This window comes from Salvelinus alpinus, chromosome 4, assembly GCF_045679555.1.
Source record: "Salvelinus alpinus chromosome 4, SLU_Salpinus.1, whole genome shotgun sequence".
NCBI lineage: Eukaryota > Metazoa > Chordata > Actinopteri > Salmoniformes > Salmonidae > Salvelinus > Salvelinus alpinus.
In genome coordinates this window covers 52,420,690-52,440,647 of record NC_092089.1, presented here as the reverse complement: position 1 = coordinate 52,440,647, position 19,958 = coordinate 52,420,690, and the positions used below count along the sequence as shown (strand labels likewise).

General features: G+C 40.7%; 1 protein-coding gene across 1 annotated transcript; it reads right to left on the bottom strand.

Annotated features, from left to right (window-relative positions):
- Positions 1-132: 132 nt before the first annotated feature.
- LOC139573932 (UBX domain-containing protein 11-like) lies at positions 133-19,935 on the bottom strand. The gene is made up of 14 exons (XM_071397933.1): positions 14,183-19,935; positions 14,036-14,070; positions 13,434-13,556; positions 12,978-13,078; positions 8,622-8,676; positions 7,648-7,727; positions 7,192-7,315; positions 6,616-6,836; positions 6,222-6,299; positions 5,945-6,092; positions 5,527-5,630; positions 5,144-5,217; positions 4,859-5,008; positions 133-633 (listed from the first exon to the last, which is right to left on the bottom strand). Exons 1-14 carry the CDS (start codon positions 14,251-14,253, stop codon positions 495-497), a joined length of 1,503 nt encoding a protein of 500 aa, XP_071254034.1. The 5' UTR covers positions 14,254-19,935; the 3' UTR covers positions 133-494.
- Between the last annotated feature and the right edge of the window lie 23 nt (positions 19,936-19,958).

The following is a 19,958-nucleotide window of genomic DNA, read 5'->3' as shown; positions in this document are numbered from 1 at the left end:
GTTGGCTTGGTGATCTCCACATGATGAATTGTAATTTACTTTGATTAAAATCCTTACATTTTAAAGGTAGAGTCAGCGATATGACGTAGATGCATAGTGGGCCACTTTTCCGCAACAACTAAGATCATTGGCGCGCCAGGCTAAACGTCTCTGCTCTTTTGGTTCCTAAGAGTGTGAAGCGAACCCATGCCCATGTACAAATACTGTGTGTGTGAGAGCGAAGTCTTGCATCTTGCTCATGCAATGTTATTTTGCGAACTCTACCTTTTTTAAGCAGTCATGGTTCAAGGTGAATTATCTACATCAATAATTATGCAAGTGCTCCTATGGAAATTAGGATTTTCCCATGTCATGATGATCCTGAAAAGGATAGTTCTGTAAGTGTTGGCACACCCTAGTGTCACATCCCTATCAGATCTGAATATACATGTTTATGAAAGTAAATGCAGTATTTTATAACCACGAGGAGAGTGACAGGGCGATTTGTTGTTCTGTCATTGAGGGACTGGCCTAGTCCTAAGCAGCAGAGCAGCATTGGGAGTGAGCCCACAGGAGAGGAGTGTCTGAGAGTCCTCATTGTAACAGCACTGTGGGAACGCACTGATGATGTCATATGCTGTGGCATCTGTCCATCTGAAATTGTGAGAGAGAGAGAGAGTTGATAGTGATGGCATAGCACAGGACTGGGCTTTCATAACATGTCAAACAGACTGGGATGTGGCTTTGTTCTGCTATGCAGATTTTTTGTCACTGATCATTTGGACAAATCGCGATTCCCATTTAGAGGAGTGGATACTTTGCTAGCCTCGTTAGTACATTTTCAAGCACGTCTCCCCCGAGAATTTAATCAAGCATCTGACGCAATTATGCCAGATATATATTTTAAATGTAAGGGGTGGATCAGCTTTAATATTGCAACTAGATTGTGACTTTTATCAATGTAATTGTCTGCATTTCCCCATTTTTTTAACATTTATTTTTATAAATAGTGCCAGTCAAAAGTTTGAACACACCTACTCATTCAAGGGTTTTTCTCTCTTTTTTACTTTGTAGAATAATAGTGAAGTCATCTAAACTATGAAATAACACATATGGAATCAAAAAGTGTTAAACGTCAAAATATATTTTAGATTCTTCAAAGTACCCTTTGCTTTGACAGCTTTGCACACACTTGGCATTCTCTCAACTAGCTTCACCTGGAATACTTTTCCAATAGTCTTGAAGGAGTTCCCACATATGCTGAGCACTTGTTGGCTGCTTATCCTTCACTCTGCGGTCCAACTCATCCCAAACCATCTCAATTTGGTTGAGGTCAGGTGATTGTGGAGGCCAGGTCATCTGATGCGTCACTCTCCTTCTTGGTCAAATTTCCCTTACACAGCCTGGAGGTGTGTTGAGTCATTGTCCTGTTGAAAAACAAGTCCTAAAAGCACGAACCAGATGGGATGGCATATCGCTGCAGAATGCTGTGGTAGCCATGCTGGTTAAGTGTGCCTTGAATTCTAAATAAATCACAGATTTATCACAGACAATGTCACCAGCAAAGCACCCCCACACTCCTCCATGCTTCATGGTGGGAACCACACAGGCAGAGATAATACGTTCACCTACTCTGTGTCTCACAAAGACACGATAGTTGAACCAAAAATCTCAAATTTGGACTCAGCAGACCAAAGGACAGATTTCTACCGGTCTAATGTCCATTGCTCGTGTTTCTTGACCCAAGCAAATCTCTTCTTATTGGTGTCCTTTTAGTAGTGGTTTCTTTGCTGCAATTTGACCATGAAGGCCTGATCCTCTGAACAGTTGATGCTGAGATGTGTCTCTTACTTGAACTCTGAAGCATTTATTTGGGCTGCAATTTCTGAGGCTGGTAACGCTAATTAACTTATCCTCTACAGCAGAGGTAACTCTGGGTCTTCCTTTCCTGTGGTGGTCATCATGAGAGCCAGTTTCATCATAGTGCTTGATGTTTTTTGCGACTGCACTTGAAGAAACGTTCAAAGTTCGTAATTTTCTTTATTGACTGACCTTCATGTCTTCAAGTAAAGATGGACTGTCATTTTTCTTTGCTTATTTGAGCTGTTTTTGCCATAATATGTACTTTTACCAAATATGGCTATCTTATGTATACACCCCACCTTGTCACAATACAACTAATTGGCTCAAATGTATTAAGAAGGAAAGAAATTCCACAAATTAACTTTCAACAAGGCACACCTGTTAATTGAAATGCATTCCAGGTGACTACCTCATGGTTTAGAGAATGCCATGAGTGTGCAAATCTGTCATAAAGGCAAAGTGTAGCTACTTTGAAGAACCTAAAATATATTTTGATTTGTTTAACACTTTTTTGGTTACTACATGATTCCATATGTGTTATTTCATAGTTTTGATGTCTTCATCATTATTCTACAATGTAGAAAATAGTACAAATAAAGAAAAACCCTTGAATGAGTAGGTGTCAACTTTTGACTGGTACTGTATATGTTATCTTATATATATATACACATACTACCGTTTAAAGTTTGGGGTCACTTAGAAATGTCCTTGTTTTATAAAAAGAAAATCATTTTTTTTGTCCATTTGAATAACATCAAATTGATCAGAAATACAGTGTAGACATTGTTAATGTTGTAAATTACTTTTGTAGCTGGAAATGGCTTTTTCTTTCCTTAATTTTTTTAATGGAATATCTACGTAGGCATACAGAGGCCCATTATCAGCATCCATCACTCCTGTGTTCCAATGGCACGATGTGTTAGCTAATCCAAGTTTCTTTTAAAAGGCAAATTGATCATTAGAAAACCCTTTCGCAATTATGTTAGCACAGCTGAAAACTGTTATGATTTAAAGAAGCAATAACACTGGCCTTTTAGACTAGTTGAGTATCTGGAGCATCAGCATTTGTGGGTTCGATTACAGATTCAAAATGGCCAGAAACTAAGAACTTTCTTCTGAAACTCATCAGTCTATTCTTGTTTTGAATACTTATTTACGTAAGTATTCAGACCCTTTGCTATGAGACTCGAAATTGAGCTCAGGTGCATCCTGTTTCCATTGATCATCCTTGATGTTTCTACAACTTGATTGGAGTCCACCTGTGGTAAATTCATTTGGTTGGACATGGTTTGGAAAGGCACACACCTGTCTATATAAGGCCCTACTGTTGACAGTGCATGTCAGGGCAAAAACCAAGCCATGAGGTCTAAGGAAATGTCCGTAGAGCTCCGAGACAGGATTGTGTCGAGGCACAGATCTGGGGAAGGGTACCAAAACATTTCTGCAGCATTGAAAGTCCCCAAGAACACAGAGGCCTCCATCATTCTTAAATGGAACAAGTTTGGAACCACCAAGACTCTTTCTAGAGCTGGCCGCCCAGCCAAACTGAGCAATCGGGGAGAAGGGCCTTGGTCAGGGAGGTGACTTAGAACCCGATGGAACTCTGGAGCTCTGTCAGACTGACCAGAGTAGAATTCCTCTATGGAGATGGGAGAACCTTCCAGAAGGAAAACCATCTCTGCAGCACTCTACCAATCAGGCCTTTTATGGTAGAGTGGCCAGACTGAAGCCACTCCTCAGTAAAAGGCACATCACAGCCCACTTGGAGTTTGCAAAAGGCACCTAAAGACTCTCAGACCATGAGAAACAAGATTCTCTGGTCTGATGAAACCAAGATTCTACTCTTTGGCCTGAATGCCAAGCGTCACTTCGAGGATACCTGGCACCATCCCTACGGTGAAGCGTGGTGGCAGCATCATGCTGTGGGGATGTTTTTCAGCGGCAGGGACTGGGAGACTAGTCAGGATCGAGGCTAAGATGAATGGGGCAAAGTACAGAGATATCCTTAATGAAAGCCTGCTCCAGAGGGCTCAGAACCTCAGACTGGGGCGAAGGTTCACCTTCCAACAGGACAACGATCCTAAGCCCACAGCCAAAACAACGCATGACTGGCTTCGGGACAAGCCTCTGAATGTGGTCCAGCCAGAGCCCGGGCTTGAACACGATCGAACATCTCTTGAGACCTAAAAATAGCTGTGCCGCAACGGTCCCCCATTCAACCTGACAAAGCTTGAGAGGATCTGCAGAGAAGAATGGGAAAAACTCCCCAAATACAGATGTGCCAAGCTTGTAGCGTCATACCCAAGAAGACTCGAGGCTGTAATCGCTGCCAAAGATGCTTCAACAAAGTACTAAGGGTCTGAATACTTATGTAAATGTTGTAATCTAGTTTTATTTCTTTTTTAAATTAGATTTTTTTATCCTGTTTTTGCTTTTTCATTATGGGGTATTGTGTATAGATTGATGAGTGAAAACAAAAACAATTTAATCCATTTTAGGATAAGGCTGTAACGTAACCAAATGTTGAAAAACTCAAGGGGTATGAATACTTTCCGAAGGCACTGTATATCTTTCTACTGTTGCAAGAATTTTGTATAATTTAAATTGAAAAACTTGTAAGTTTTGAATCTGGTGTTATTTTGTGTATCAGTTCATAAACCATGTGCAATGGAATCGGTACATCGAAAATCTCTTCCCAACTATTTTGCAATCTGTATGGCACAGCTGTCAATTTTTGGGTCCTTAAATGATATACTTTTTTTATTTATCACAATTTTTCTTTAACCTATTTTGGTCTTTAACCTATTGTGGACTTTAATGCAGGGTCGACAGACATGTTCCTTACTTTCTCCCCCTTCCATTTGCCTCTTCCATTTTTGCGGAATGCAAGATTTTAGTTCTGGGTGTCCGAGATTAACATGACCCAAAAGTCACTATGACTGAGATGAAGTACTGTGAATGTGACGGACTTCCTGGGCAAAATACTCTGCACAGCATTTTGTGGCTCCCAACCCACCTGTGCTTGTCCAGATACTGGCGCAGATGACCTATGGTCTCTGAGAAACGCATTTTCATGATGTAAGTGTGCTCGCCATCCTCTGACTTCACCCTCAGTGTGGTGACATCACGGGCCGAGTTGGGGGGATCAGTCTCGTGCAACTCCAACCTGAGTTAGAGTAGAGAGAACAGGTTCATAACCCACATTAGCAAATGTGTGTCCCTCTTCCAGGGTCTCCTCTGTCACAAGGCCCCCTAGTGGTGGAAGTGAAAGTATTGTGAATAGTTCTAGACACCTGCATACCTCTCTTTCATGGCCTGTAGCTCTGGTGTGTCTATGAGGGTCACAGCATGGCTGTTTGAAGCATCAGAAGAGCCCTAAACACAAGACACAGGCATTTACTAGCATATAGTATACGCATGTCCATCATCTACAGGTATATCATCTACAGGGGCGGCAGGTAGCCTAGTGGTTAGAGCGTTGGACTAGTAACCGGAAGGTTGCAAGATCGAATCCCCGAGCTGACAAGGTAAAAATCTGTTGTTCTGCCCCTGAACAAGGCAGTTAGCCCACTGTTCCTAGGCCGTCATTGAAAATAAGAATTTGTTCTTAACTGACTTGCCTAGTTAAATAAAGGTAAAATAAAAAATAAATATGCAGAAACATGCAACAGATCTCAGTCTCACCTGCAGACTGGCTTTCACGGAGTCCCTGATGTCAATCACTCTACCAGCCTTCACCACCACCTTGGGCAGCCTGTTCAGGAATTGGTCCATTGTCAGTTTTCTGCCTGTGGGTAAGTCAATGTTCAAGCCAGCGCAAAAGAGGCTTGGGCTGAATCTCAAGTGATATACATATAGTTGAACCAACTTCAAGTATGAAATTCAATTATTTCATTGATTCCTTGCGTCCTCTCCTCACCTCCTCAAAGAAGATCCAAGGTTTCTCCCCATCTCATGCATGTTCAGGAGGAGGCGAGGTGAGAAGACTCGAGGAATCCCAAAAAATACAATTGAGATTCCACCCCTGCAGTTGGTTCAACTAGAGTGTAAAGTGTAGCATGTGTTTTTGGAAACAAATTAAAGCGATACAGAGGGGACCGACCGGGTATCTGGGAGACGGTACAGTAGGCGTGTTCTAAGCTGTCTGTTGATTTCTCCCCCTTTGTGCATCCAACCACAGCCTGCCCCTTCCCAGGGAACTCCGCCCACGGTCGCCTCTCTTGGAACTCCTCCTCTCGCCTGTCGTGAACCTGTGTACACCAAAAGAGGACGTCCCACTACTCACCACAAAACAAACAGGAAATACATTGTCCATGTAGTCAGTTTTCCTACCGTAAGCACATTTGAAATGCACACAAAGCACACACACACACACACACCTGAAAGGGCACCCCATCTGCAAACCTGTCCTGTAGCTCAGAAGGGAAGTATCCGTCCATCAGGTCTTGCATGCACTGCTGCAAAGTCATGAGCGGCAGGATGTCAGACACATTGGACTGAGATACGAACTGAGCTTTCTGTACTTATTCTGTCTGCTACAATCTGAGAGAGAGTCAATATGTGGAAACATTGAAATCAAAGAATCTTCAGTGAAAATGTATCTAAAGTCATGCCTGGTTCAAATATCTAGTCTGTTTCAGTACCTGGTCTAGGTGTGTTGTACTCTCTCGTAATAATCATAACAGTAGCTGATTTGGTTCTGGGTGCTGAGATTATGTACTGACTAGCCAGTCGGAGTGTAGTGAGTATTCCCTACATAGTCTCTGTCTGTACCTGTGTGCTGGCTTCCTGGTAAGAGCGGAAGGGCCCATTGAACATGAAGATGCCATTGCTGTAGAGCCGTAGTGGAATGAGGTGCTGCTGGGCCAGCTGTGCCCCTCTGGACGTGACCCTGACGTAGGACTCTCCCTCCCCAGCCAGGATGTTCAACTGCTGGATGTTCTGGAGCACCAGGTCAAAGTTTATCTGGAAGTTCCTCCTGGCCACAGAGGTCTCTGCAAAACACAGGCCACCATAATAAGTGAATGCATAATTAAAGATTTTCTGTTTGAAAATCATCCAGGCATCACATGAGCACAGCTCGTGAAACTTTAACTGGTGCTTTGAAACAATGGCAGCTCCTTTGTACTGTTGGAAATTACCGTTTGAAGATGTGATTTGATTAGATTAGGTTTTACTTGGCTGCCTGTTAAGGAGGGTGTACTGTTACAGCATGTTCAGATAGAAATATATCATGTAGAAAGAATATGATTGCCTGTCAGATCGAATAGGGAATCTTAGCAGATCTATTCATTATATTTCTATCTGCAACATAAGGCTCAGCACTTAATAACTCCCTGGTTCCTTTACCTGGTTGCCACACCCTTTTCTCGGAGCTCTGGGTCTGCTCAGCTTCCTCTACTTCCTGTTGACTGGCTGTGTCGCGCTCCTCTCCGCTCCCCACCCAGATCATGCCGTAGTCGTTCAGAAACCGCTGAGTGGGAGAAAAAACCCACTGTGAGTTTCAAGAAAACTTTGCAGTGACATCAGTTAAAGAGGTGAACTAAACTATATAGAGCAGACTTCGAGATGACTCAACCACCACAACTCAACTTCTCTGTTATACTGTATGTAGAAAAGTTCAAGTCTAAATTGGACATGCACTGACTTCATAAGATATATTGTAAATCACACAGACACATGTTAGTGCTTCTATGGCTTTCAATACTGTGTGGTCCATCTATGTCTGTGCAATGTACCAAACTGATAGCTGAGGACCAAAAAAAACATTGCTCCGTCGTATCACCATGGCGATGATGGTCTTACCTCCATCTCCGATACCTGGCCCTGAAGCCTGTGGCATGTTTTTATGAGATCATCCTCTCTGCACCTATCACTGTTTTTCTCTAAAAACCACAGAAACAGAATGTTTTGGTTATCCAAACGTAACTTGTTCCATACTCTTAATATCTTTTATTTTCACTTAACAGAGATGAGAGGGAGATGACAGAGGTAGAGAACACTGTATAGGCCTACATGGGGCTGTATTTCTATAAATACATGAATACTAGGCCTACATGGGGCTGTATTTCTATAAATACATGCATACTAGGCCTACATGGGGCTGTATTTCTATAAATACATGAATACTAGGCCTACATGGGGCTGTATTTCTATAAATACATGCATACTAGGCCTACATGGGGCTGTATTTCTATAAATACATGCATACTAGGCCTACATGGGGCTGTATTTCTATAAATACATGAATACTAGGCCTACATGGGGCTATATTTCTATAAATACATGAATACTAGGCCTACATGGGGCTGTATTTCTATACATACATGCATACTAGGCCTACATGGGGCTGTATTTCTATAAATACATGCATACTAGGCCTACATGGGGCTGTATTTCTATAAATACATGCATACTAGGCCTACATGGGGCTGTATTTCTATAAATACATGAATACTAGGCCTACATGGGGCTATATTTCTATAAATACATGAATACTAGGCCTACATGGGGCTGTATTTCTATAAATACATGCATACTAGGCCTACATGGGGCTGTATTTCTATAAATACATGCATACTAGGCCTACATGGGGCTGTATTTCTATAAATACATGCATACTAGGCCTACATGGGGCTGTATTTCTATAAATACATGAATACTAGGCCTACATGGGGCTATATTTCTATAAATACATGCATACTAGGCCTACGTGTGTTGTGACTGGAGCTCTGTGGTTCCAGAACTGTAATATATATACGGTAGGCTGAAATAATTACCTGTTGACTTCTGAAGAAGCTTAATTTTCTCCTCCAGAGCTGTAATTGTTTTCTCCTTCAAATAGAAAATCACAAAATAAACATACAGTGGGGAGAACAAGTATTTGATACACTGCCGATTTTGCAGGTTTTCCTACTTACAAAGCATGTAGAGGTCTGTCATTTTTATCATAGGTACACTTCAACTGTGAGAGACGGAATCTAAAACAAAAATCCAGAAAATCACATTGTATGATTTTTAAGTAATTAATTTGCATTTTATTGCATGACATAAGTATTTGATCACCTACCAACCAGTAAGAATTCCGGCTCTCACAGACCTGTTAGTTTTTCTTTAAGAAGCCCTCCTGTTCTCCACTCATTACCTGTATTAACTGCACCTGTTTGAACTCGTTACCTGTATAAAAGACACCTGTCCACACACTCAATCAAACAGACTCCAACCTCTCCACAATGGCCAAGACCAGAGAGCTGTGTAAGGACATCAGGGATAAATTGTAGACCTGTACAAGGCTGGGATGGGCTACAGGACAATAGCCAAGCAGCTTGGTGAGAAGGCAACAACTGTTGGCACAATTATTAGAAAATGGAAGAAGTTCAAGATGACGGTCAATCACCCTCGGTCTGGGGCTCCATGCAAGATCTCACCTCGTGGGGCATCAATGATCATGAGGAATGTGAGGGATCAGCCCAGAACTACACGGCAGGACCTGGTCAATGACCTGAAGAGAGCTGGGACCACAGTCTCAAAGAAAACCATTAGTAACACACTACGCCGTCATGGATTAAAATCCTGCAGCGCACGCAAGGTCCCCCTGCTCAAGCCAGCGCATGTCCAGGCCCGTCTGAAGTTTGCCAATGACCATCTGGATGATCCAGAGGAGGAATGGGAGAAGGTCATGTGGTCTGATGAGACAAAAATAGAGCTTTTTGGTCTAAACTCCACTCGCCGTGTTTGGAGGAATAGAAGGATGAGTACAACCCCAAGACCACCATCCCAACCGTGAAGCATGGAGGTGGAAACATCATTCTTTGGGGATGCTTTTCTGCAAAGGGGACAGGACGACTGCACCGTATTGAGGGGAGGATGGATGGGGCCATGTATCGCGAGATCTTGACCAACAACCTCCTTCCCTCAGTAAGAGCATTGAAGATGGGTCGTGGCTGGGTCTTCCAGCATGACAACGACCCGAAACACACAGCCAGGGCAACTAAGGAGTGGCTCCGTAAGAAGCATCTCAAGGTCCTGGAGTGGCCTAGCCAGTCTCCAGACCTGAACCCAATAGAAAATCTTTGGAGGGAGCCGAAAGTCCGTATTGCCCAGCGACAGCCCCGAAACCTGAAGGATCTGGAGAAGGTCTGTATGGAGGAGTGGGCCAAAATCCCTGCTGCAGTGTGTGCAAACCTGGTCAAGAACTACAGGAAACGTATGATCTCTGTAATTGCAAACTAAGGTTTCTGTACCAAATATTCAGTTCTGCTTTTCTGATGTATCAAATACTTATGTCATGCAATAAAATGCAAATTAATTACTTAAAAATCATACAATGTGATTTTCTGGATTTTTGTTTTAGATTCCTTCTCTCACAGTTGAAGTGTACCTATGATAAAAATTACAGACCTCTACATGCTTTGTAAGTAGGAAAACCTGCAAAATTGTCAGTGTATCAAATACTTGTTCTCCCCACTGTAGATATGTTGTCAAGTCAATAACTTGGTCTGTACATATATCAATGTTTGGGCATGTACTTCATGCATAGAATACTAGCCGGATGTGTATAGACCACTACTGTCTGTAGTATCTGTTTTCAGTGTTGGGGAAGCTACTCTGAAAATATAGTTTACCAAGCTACCAATTACTTCACACTGGAAGAAGTTGAGCTCCAGTAAAGCTGCCTTTAAGAGAAATATAGTTTGTTTAACTGAAGCTACTTTGAAAAAGTAGTTCACTACATCAAAACTGCCTTGTAAAAAAGTATTATATCTAAGTCTGAAAAGTCATATAAATGTACTGGGTTGAAAAATATATACAATGCATTCGGAAAGTATTCAGACCCCATTACTTCTTCCACATTTTGTTACATTACAGCCTTATTCTAAAATGTATTAAATTGCTTTTTTCCCCTCAATCTACACACAATACCCCATAAAGACAAAGCAAAATTGTAGCAAATGTATTTAAAAACGTGTAACTGAAATATCACATTTACATAAGTATTCAGACCCTTTACTCAGTACTTTGTTGAAGCACCTTTGGCAGCGATTACAGCCTTGAGTCTTCTTGCGTATGACACTACAAGCTTGGCACACCTGTAGAGTTTCTCCCATTCTTCTCTGTAGATCCTCTCAAGCTCTGTCAGGTTGGATGGGGAGGGTCGCTGCACAGCTATTTTCAGGTCTCTCCAGAGATGTTCGATTGGTTTCAAGTCCGGGCTCTGGCTGGGCCACACAAGGACATTCAGAGACTTGTCCTGAAGCCACTCCTGCGATGTCTTGGCTGTGTGCTTAGGGTTGTTGTCCTGTTGGAAGGTGAACCGTTGACCCAGTCTTATGTCCTGAGCGCACACAGCATGATGCTGCCACCATCATGCTTTACCGTAGGGATGGTGCCAGGTTTCCTCCATACGTGACTCTTGGAATTCAGGCCAAATAGTTCAATCTTGGATTCAGCAGACCAAAGAATCTTGTTCCTCATGGTCTGAGAGTCCTTTAGGTGCCTTTTGGCAAACTCCAAGCGGCTGTCATGTGCCTTTGACTGAGGAGTGGCTTCAGTCTGGCCACTCTACTATAAAGGCCTGATTGGTGGAGTGTTGCAGAGATGGTTGTCCTTCTGGAAGGTTCTCCCATCTCCACAGAGGAACTCTGGAGCTCTGTCAGAGTGATCATCGGGTTCTTGGTCACCTCTCTGACCAACACCCTTCTCCCCCTACTAATAAGTTTGGCCGGGTGGCCAGCTCTAGGAAGAGTCTTGGTGGTTCCAAACTTCTTCCATTTAAGAATGACGGAGGCCACTGTGTTCTTGGGGACCTTCAATGCTGCAGATAGTTTTTGGCAACCTTCCCCAAATCTGTGCCTTGAAACAATCCTGTATCGGAGCTCTATGGACAATTCCTTCAACCTCATGGCTTTGTTTTTGCTCTGACATAACAGGATGCACCTGAGCTCAACTCATAGCAAAGGGTTTGAATACTTATGTAAATAAAGTATTTTCTGAAAACATTTCTAAAAACAATTTTTGCTTTGTCATTATGGGGTATTGTGTGTAGACCGATGAGAAAAAACAACAACAATTTAATCAATTTTAGAATATGGCTGTAACGTAACAAAATGTGGGAAAAGTCAAGTGGTCTGAATACTTTCCGAATGCACTGTACGCTGTATATTATTTTGGCGAAACATTGAATGGGTTAATTGCAGTAGTTACAGGGGCGGCTGCCACTGTTACAGTGGCGGCAGGTAGCCTAGTGGTTAGAGCGTTGGGTCAGTAACCGAAAGGTTGCTAGATCAAATCCTCGAGCTAAGGTAAAAATCTGTCGTTCTGCCCCTGAACAAGGCACTGTTCCTAGGCCGTCATTATAAATAAGAATTTGTTCTTAATTGACTTGCCTAGTTAAATAAAGGTTAAATAAAAAAAAATTGAATTACATGGCAAAAAAGTTATTAACTACTGAAAAGACTATGAATATTTGAATTTCGGTAAACAATCACCAAGCTACTGCAAAATGTAGGTAAATTACTATTTCAATGACATAGTGGAACTACTCCCAAACTGTCTATTTTCAACTCGACAGCACAACTTTGTGTTGCTGCTTGAGGAGATCTCTTATTACCTCATCATACAAACTATAATAAGTATCTTGTCATTCAAAATATGAGAAGTATCTTATACAAACTATAGTATAAGGAGTCTCTTGTCATGCAAACTATAACGAACACAGAATACTGATGCAACATTCACACATTTGGCAGATTTGTTGTTTTTGTTTTTGTTTAGAAAACCTTTATTGGCACCATTTAGCTACTGTTCATACATACTGTAGCAGAAATATGTGCAGAATTAGCACTTGTGTGACAGGCATCCTGTACGTGCAACTTCATCACCATTCGGTGGTTGAGCTTTCCTTTAAAATGCATGCTTTTGATTGGTTGTTGCGGAGGATCACAGAGGTTGATGTGGTTGAGGTCGATTTCAGATCTAACCAAAACGCTGTCTCGCTGGAGGTGTTCACAGAAGCGTTGTTACCAGTTTCTCCATTGATTGCACTGGAAGTCGCTCTGGATAAGTGTGTGCTAAATAACTCAAATGTAATGTACAATGTAATTTCTTTGTCTGAATGTGTGTGGTACTTGGCTCACCTTGTGGTCAATGTCCAGGGCTTGGGTCTTCACCTTGGTCTCCAGCAGGGTCAGCCTCTGCATCATAGAGGACATCAGCTCAAAATCACTAGGGGGTGCACCTGTAGGGTTCAGTCAGAGTTCACTAGATCAGGAAGCGTAATACCTGTATAATAAAAGCTACTGTACTGTCTTACGGTACAATGATGCATACATTTTTACTGATTCTGAGAACACTCTGTTTCAATGTTACTGTACATTATCAGAAACCCAAACTGGCTTTTTGGAAACCCACATTTGTGACCACAGTGCTGTATTAGGAAAATGAGACACATTATTTTGTGGCCAGTGCACACCACATACTAATCTAACAACCATGCATGAGATTTCCAGTGTTGTCGAAATGTGATGTGACGTTGGTTGTGGTTGTGAATATTTCAGCACAGGGTGAGTTGTAAGGACATCAAACAAACATACAACAACTGTTGCTTTTCCTTTGTTTGGCTTTTGATTTGGAAGGACAGGCAATATCAGTGGCTTGAGCCTGAGGCGTAGGGTGATTCAAAGCAGATACATCATTCAGCAGAGTAGCTTCATATTCTAAAGAAGAAGAAAAAAGACAAGAACACAAACAGAATGACCCCAGGTTTTTAAAGAGCTATATTCAGAGGCAGTACATGTACTATGATATCTCATAGTTAGACTATAGCAGGGTTCCCAATCTGACGGCCCGCGTGGGTGATTTTATTTGACCATTCAAGTTTTATGAGCATAAAAAGAATACTAAAATGTTATTTATTTTTTTGTTTTATTGTTAGTCGTAAAAGACTGTAAAAACACCAGCAAATCATCTCCAAGTTATTTTAATTTTGGAAATCTGTTCCAAAGTATTCCCATGCACAATGGAGAGATATGTGATCATATACTAACCTAAGCAAGGTCTGAAATTATTATGATTTAATAAAATATTATATCTTCTTGTGGTCAATTTGCAGTCTACAAATTATTTGTAATTATGTTCTGCCTCCTGGCCATCTGCTCAAGAAAAATATCGTTTTTGAAATACCTTAATCCCATACCTGCAAATGGATTCTCCTTGAAAGGCACTCTTGTCCTATTTGAGAAAAAATAGCAATCATCAGTAATGCAAATGAACATGGAAATCCATCTAATTGCAATTACTTTTTGTCTAGGAAGAGATCCACTTTGTTTTCTCTTGAACATACCCTTGCTGCTTCATGGGCCCAGGAAGAGGAACACGTCGGGTTTTCCTCAACATTGAAAGTGGTGAGCTCATCTCCTTACGTTCATAAAACACTTGGGGTCGATAGGATGCACAAATGGCTAGCAGACTAGTGTAGAGGTAATTTTGTGATTCAATAATGAAAGCAAAAAAAAAATAGAATATTTATGAGCACCTGGCTGACATTGACATGGTTGACATGCAAGCACATAGCAGCTAAAAACGCGAAATAAATGTCCTGAAAGTCTACACTTGGTTCAGTTAATAGGCTTAATAAACGAAATTAACTTTTATTTGTCATGCTAGGAATTTATGAATAACTTACAAGTGAATGACTCTAGATTCTGTAGGTTGGAATATTGTGCTTGCTCTTCTTTTACATCTAGAGGATTGTTTGGAGTTCGTTGCCATTGGTAACGTGGATCGTGACATTTCATTGGCTCGTTGCTGGTTCCAGAATTAAATACACCATCCTTCACACCATGAAGAACCAGCCAAAGGGATACGTTGAAATTTAAAGTGATACATTGTTATTCAAAGTATGACATTGTAATCATCCATCGACAAACCTTGATATAAATGGAATGATGTACCCAAACACTAGTCTACTTTTGTTTCAAAAGTTGTCACACACCTAGCCCTAGATCAGAACATACTATACAAAACATAACTATACATAGCATGCTATACAAAACATAACAATATATTGCAATACATTAAATAGGCTATTGGCATATATGGAAAAAATTGAAGAATACAAAAATACCCATTTGTTTCACTAGTGCCAAATATCAAAACAATTATTTGTAGGCCCTATTAAAAGTTAATTTACGCTGCTCATGACTGTAAAACAGATCTCTGTACTTGTGCCCATGCAGTCATGGTGCACACATCCCTTTCAGACCCATCATCTTCTAGCTGAAATAAACACTGATACACTTTTGCTGTTCAGAGACTCAACCCTCTTCAACTCTGGTCTGTGCCGTCTTCATCCTGCTGGTGCTGTCTGTGTTCACAGAGGCCAAGGTGAGGCATCCTTCAACCACAGAGGTCAAGGTGAGGCATCCTTCAACCACAGAGGTCAAGGTAAGAACCAAAATATGAGTATTAGTAAAGTACTAAGTAGAGATTAGCCATATTAATTGTAGAGTTCAGCAATGTAGAGGTCAGAAATTGTATACATATCATCAATAGCACTTACTTGTGATGATTCGTTTCCAGGTATTGTGTGAACGTTTAAGCAACAGCCTAAATTGTTGTGAAATGTCTAAAAAGGTCTTATTTACTTTGTCTTTCAGATGAATGGAACCACAATTCCACATGTGCTCATGTGCTAAATGCTAACGTGTCTATAGGCCTACCTGCAATAAGGGTTGTTCTTGAATTGCAGTGGCATTTGGGCGTGGCATTTTGGAAGAAATTTATTTCATTTTTCTCTATTTAAAAAAAAATTAAGATGTATTGTACATCTTCCCATTCTAAATGAACTAATATGGTAGCTTAATGCCTTTTAATAATGTTTTACTATTATGATAACTTTGTGCCACCAGCAGGAGTAGTTACACCAGTGATGGTAACTCCAATGACAACATTTTGGTAATTGAGGATTTTCTTAAATGGAGGACACAGATGTTCGAATCTAAGGTCATTAACCCTTTAAAAAGAATTTAAACTGTTTTTGTTTCATAATTTTGCTCACAGTGTAATTTTCCTACATTTAAAATGTGTAACACAAATTACACTATTTAGACACACCAAATGATAAATGGAATCCTCAAATGTATGAGATACTCAAAGGGTGTGATAATAATAATTGTATTTAATATAGACCTTTCCAGTGCAACGGATTGCAAGGTTCTTGTATATCTTTGTAATGAGGGATTTTCAAGGTGGTTACACCAATGGGAATAAAATTAGGGACACATATTATATTTGTAAAAATAATAGTTATTTTAATAGCCTGTTTTGTTTTTATTGATCTATACAAGATGTGTAATACTTTTGTTTACTTTCTAGAATTCAAAAATAATACATAGATTGACAGCTTTAAATCCCCCAAAACATGTCACTACAATTGTACTGGGTCACTACTGAGACAAGCCAATTTGTTTGGCCTAAGTACTTTCAACAATGCCTAAACATAACGTTTTGCAGTATAAAGCACTTGCAGTATGTGATAATGTATGTGATAATGATAATGTATGTGATAAACTGATAAACAGTTCAATATAAACAGAAAACATGTATGATGTGTAACTATTTGTAATTTTGAAGTGTTTTTCGTAGATGTAAATGCCACCGCAATTCAAGAACGACCCATAAAGGGTTCTTCGGCTGTCCCAGAGAACCCTGTTTGGTTCTAGGTAGAATATTATCACCAAAGGGTTCTTAAAAGGTCATACGATGGTTAGTTGGGTAAGTTTGGTTCTACATCGGTTCTACATCTGATCTACATAGAGCCAAAAAGGGTTATCATACAGGGACAGCAGAAGAAGCTTTTATGGTTCTAGGTAGCCCCTTTTCTAAGAGTGTAGAAATTCAGTTCCTTCTCTTGCTCTCTCTTTCTTCCCTCTATCTTCTCTGTAGGCAATCGGGGGCAAGCACCCTGACTCTTCCGTTTTTGCTGCAGTTGGGGCTGATGGTTGCACCTGCCTGACTTCAGACTCTGCTGTAGGACTTGGTATGCTCTCCTTGCACAAGACTCTGCAGAACTTCTGCAACAACAGTGGCAACAACATAAGAATAGCTTCAATGACTAGGCCTACTATATTTACCGGTGCTGTAGACCTAGCTGACCCGTTTCCATGATTGAACACCATGAAAGACTTAACCCAAATGATCTTGTAATAATCATACAGATACAGAAATAAAGTTGTGTATCTACACTCTTCTTGATATTTTCTTTCTCTGTCTGATAGATGGAGCCATATGCAGACTATGCCCATGACATATTGTGGGCTAGGGATAGGCTAGGCATTAGCCTTGGAAAAATTACAAAATGTTGATAGTGCCAGAAAATGCACAGCAGGACATAGAAGAGAAATGATGTCGAATGGAAAGCAATACCTCCACCTGTTTTCAAAAATGCTTTCACACATACAATGCCTATAGAAAGTCTATACCCCCTTGAACTTTTTTGGGGCATTACAAAGTGGGATTGAATTATATTTAATTGTAATTTTTTGCCATTGATCTACACAAAATACTCCATAATGTCAAAGGGAGAAGAAAATTCTACACATTTGTACAAATTAATAGAAAATGTATAACTAAACTATAGTTGTCGCATAAGTGTTTACCTCCTTCGTTTAGGCAATCCTAAATTAGTTTCGAAGTAACATTTGGGGCTACTCCCGAGTGGTGCATCTGTCTAAGGCACTGCTTGAGTGCCTTACTACAGACCCGGGTTCGATCCCAGCCTGTGTCACAACCGGCCTTGACCGGGAGTTCCATAGTCCCAGTGTTGTCCGGGTTAGGGGAGGGTTTGGCTGGGGGGGGCTTTACTTGGCTCATCGCGCTCTAGCGACTCTTTGTACCGGGCCGGGTGCCTGAAGGCTGACTTCAGTCATCAGTTGAACAGTGTTTCCTCCGACACATTCTTCTGGGTTAAGCAGCCGGGTGTTAAGGAGCGCGGTTTGGCGGGTCATGTTTCGGAGGACGCATGACTTGACCTTCGCCTCTCCCGAACCCGTTGGGGAGTTGCTGCGATGAGACAAGATCGTAATTGGATATGATGAAATTGGGGAGAAAAGTAAGTAAAATGTAACAAATCACATAAGTTATATGGACTCACTCTGTGTGAATAATAGAGGTTGACATGATTTTTGAATGACTAACCCTTCCTCTGTCCCCCATACATACAACATCTGTAAGGTCCCTCAGTCAAGTATTGAATTGCAAGCACATATTCAACTAAAAAGACCAGGGAGCTTTTCGAAAGCCTCATAAAGAAAGGCAGTGTTACGATCGTCGATGGAAGAATGGTCGGACCAAGATGCAGCGTGGTATAGGTTAATCATATTTATTAATGATAACCAGCAACAAAACAAGAAAGAGAAACCAAAGAAACGTACAGCCTTGTAGGGCTCAACAGCAACAATACAAAAACAAGATCCCACAAACTAAGGTGGAAAAAAGGCTGCCTAAGTATGATCCCCAATCAGAGACAACGATAGACAGCTGCCTCTGATTGGGAACCATACCAGGCCAACATAGAAATACAACAGATTGCCCACCCTAGTCACACCCTGACCTAACCAAATAGAGAATAAAAAGGCTCTCTAAGGTCAGGGCGTGACAGGTAGATGGGTAACAATAACGAATCAGACATGAAATATATCTTTAAGCATGGTCCAGTTAATTATTATGCTGTGGATGATGTATTAAACTACTTAGACACATCAAAGATGCAGTCTTCCTTCTGAACTGAGCTGCAGGACAGGAAATAAAATGCTTAGGGATGTCACTGTGAGGCCGTTGGTGATTTTAAAACAGCTACAGTGTTCAATGGCTGTGATGGTATAAAAATGAAGATGGATCAACAGCGTTGTAGTAACCTAATTTACAGAGTGAAGAGAATAAAACAAATATACAGAAAAAAAATATTACAAAACCTGCGTTTGAGGCAAATCCAACATAACACATCACTCAGTAACTGCCTCCTTATTTTCAAGCATGGTGGTGGCTGCATCATGGTATGTGTACGCTTGACATCGACAAAGACTGCAGAGTTTTTCAGGATGACAATAAATGTGATGGAGCTAAACACAGGCAAACTCCTAGAGAAAAACCTGCTTCAGTCTGCTTTACACCAGACTGGGAAAGGAATTCACCTTTCAACAGGACATTAACCAACAACACAAATCCAAATCTACACTGGCGTTCCTTACCAAGAAGACAGTGAATGTTCCTGAGTGGCCAAGTTACAGGTTTGACTTAAATCTGCTTGGCAAGACTTGAAAATTGCTGTCAAGCTATAATCCCCAACACCTTGACAAAGCATGAAGAATTTTGAAAATAATAAAATCGGCAAATGTGACACAATACAGGTATACAAAGCTCTTATGAGACTTACCCAGGAAGACTCACAGCTGTAATCACTGCCAAAGGTGTTTCTAACATGTATTGACTGAGGGGGTGTATACTTAATTAATCAAGGTGTTTTATTTTTCTTCCACTTTGACATTATAGAGTATTTCATGTAGATAGTTGCCAAAAAGGAGAATTAGTCTAAATCTATTTGAATCCTACTTTGTAACACAATAAAATGTGAAGAAATCCAAGGGGGGTGTAGACTTTTATAGGCACTGTCGACAGACTAGACATATAAATCATGTTTACTATGGAAGTTATTACAACTAATTATAACAAATGGTGCATATTGGCGTTACGGGTGAGCACTTATTTGTTATTGAATTAAATGACTATTTAAATGTTTTATCTCACAAACTGAATTATTGAAGACCAAGTCCTATTCTCATACACTGAATATAAATGATTATTCAGTTATAACACCAAACATTGTTAGGCTAAAACAAAAGGCACAGCAATTAAATCTTATCAAATCAGTCACTATAGGGGAGAAGTGAACGAGGGTAGAAATGAGGGAGCACATTTAATAAAAATGAAACGCTCCCTTGGTATTTGGATTTTGTAAATTAAGTTCCTCTCCATTCCACCTAGTGTCACTGTAAACCAGAGTAACGTCCGTAACCGTCCGGGAGACCAGAGAAGAAGTTAATAAAGCGCCTGTGCTTGTT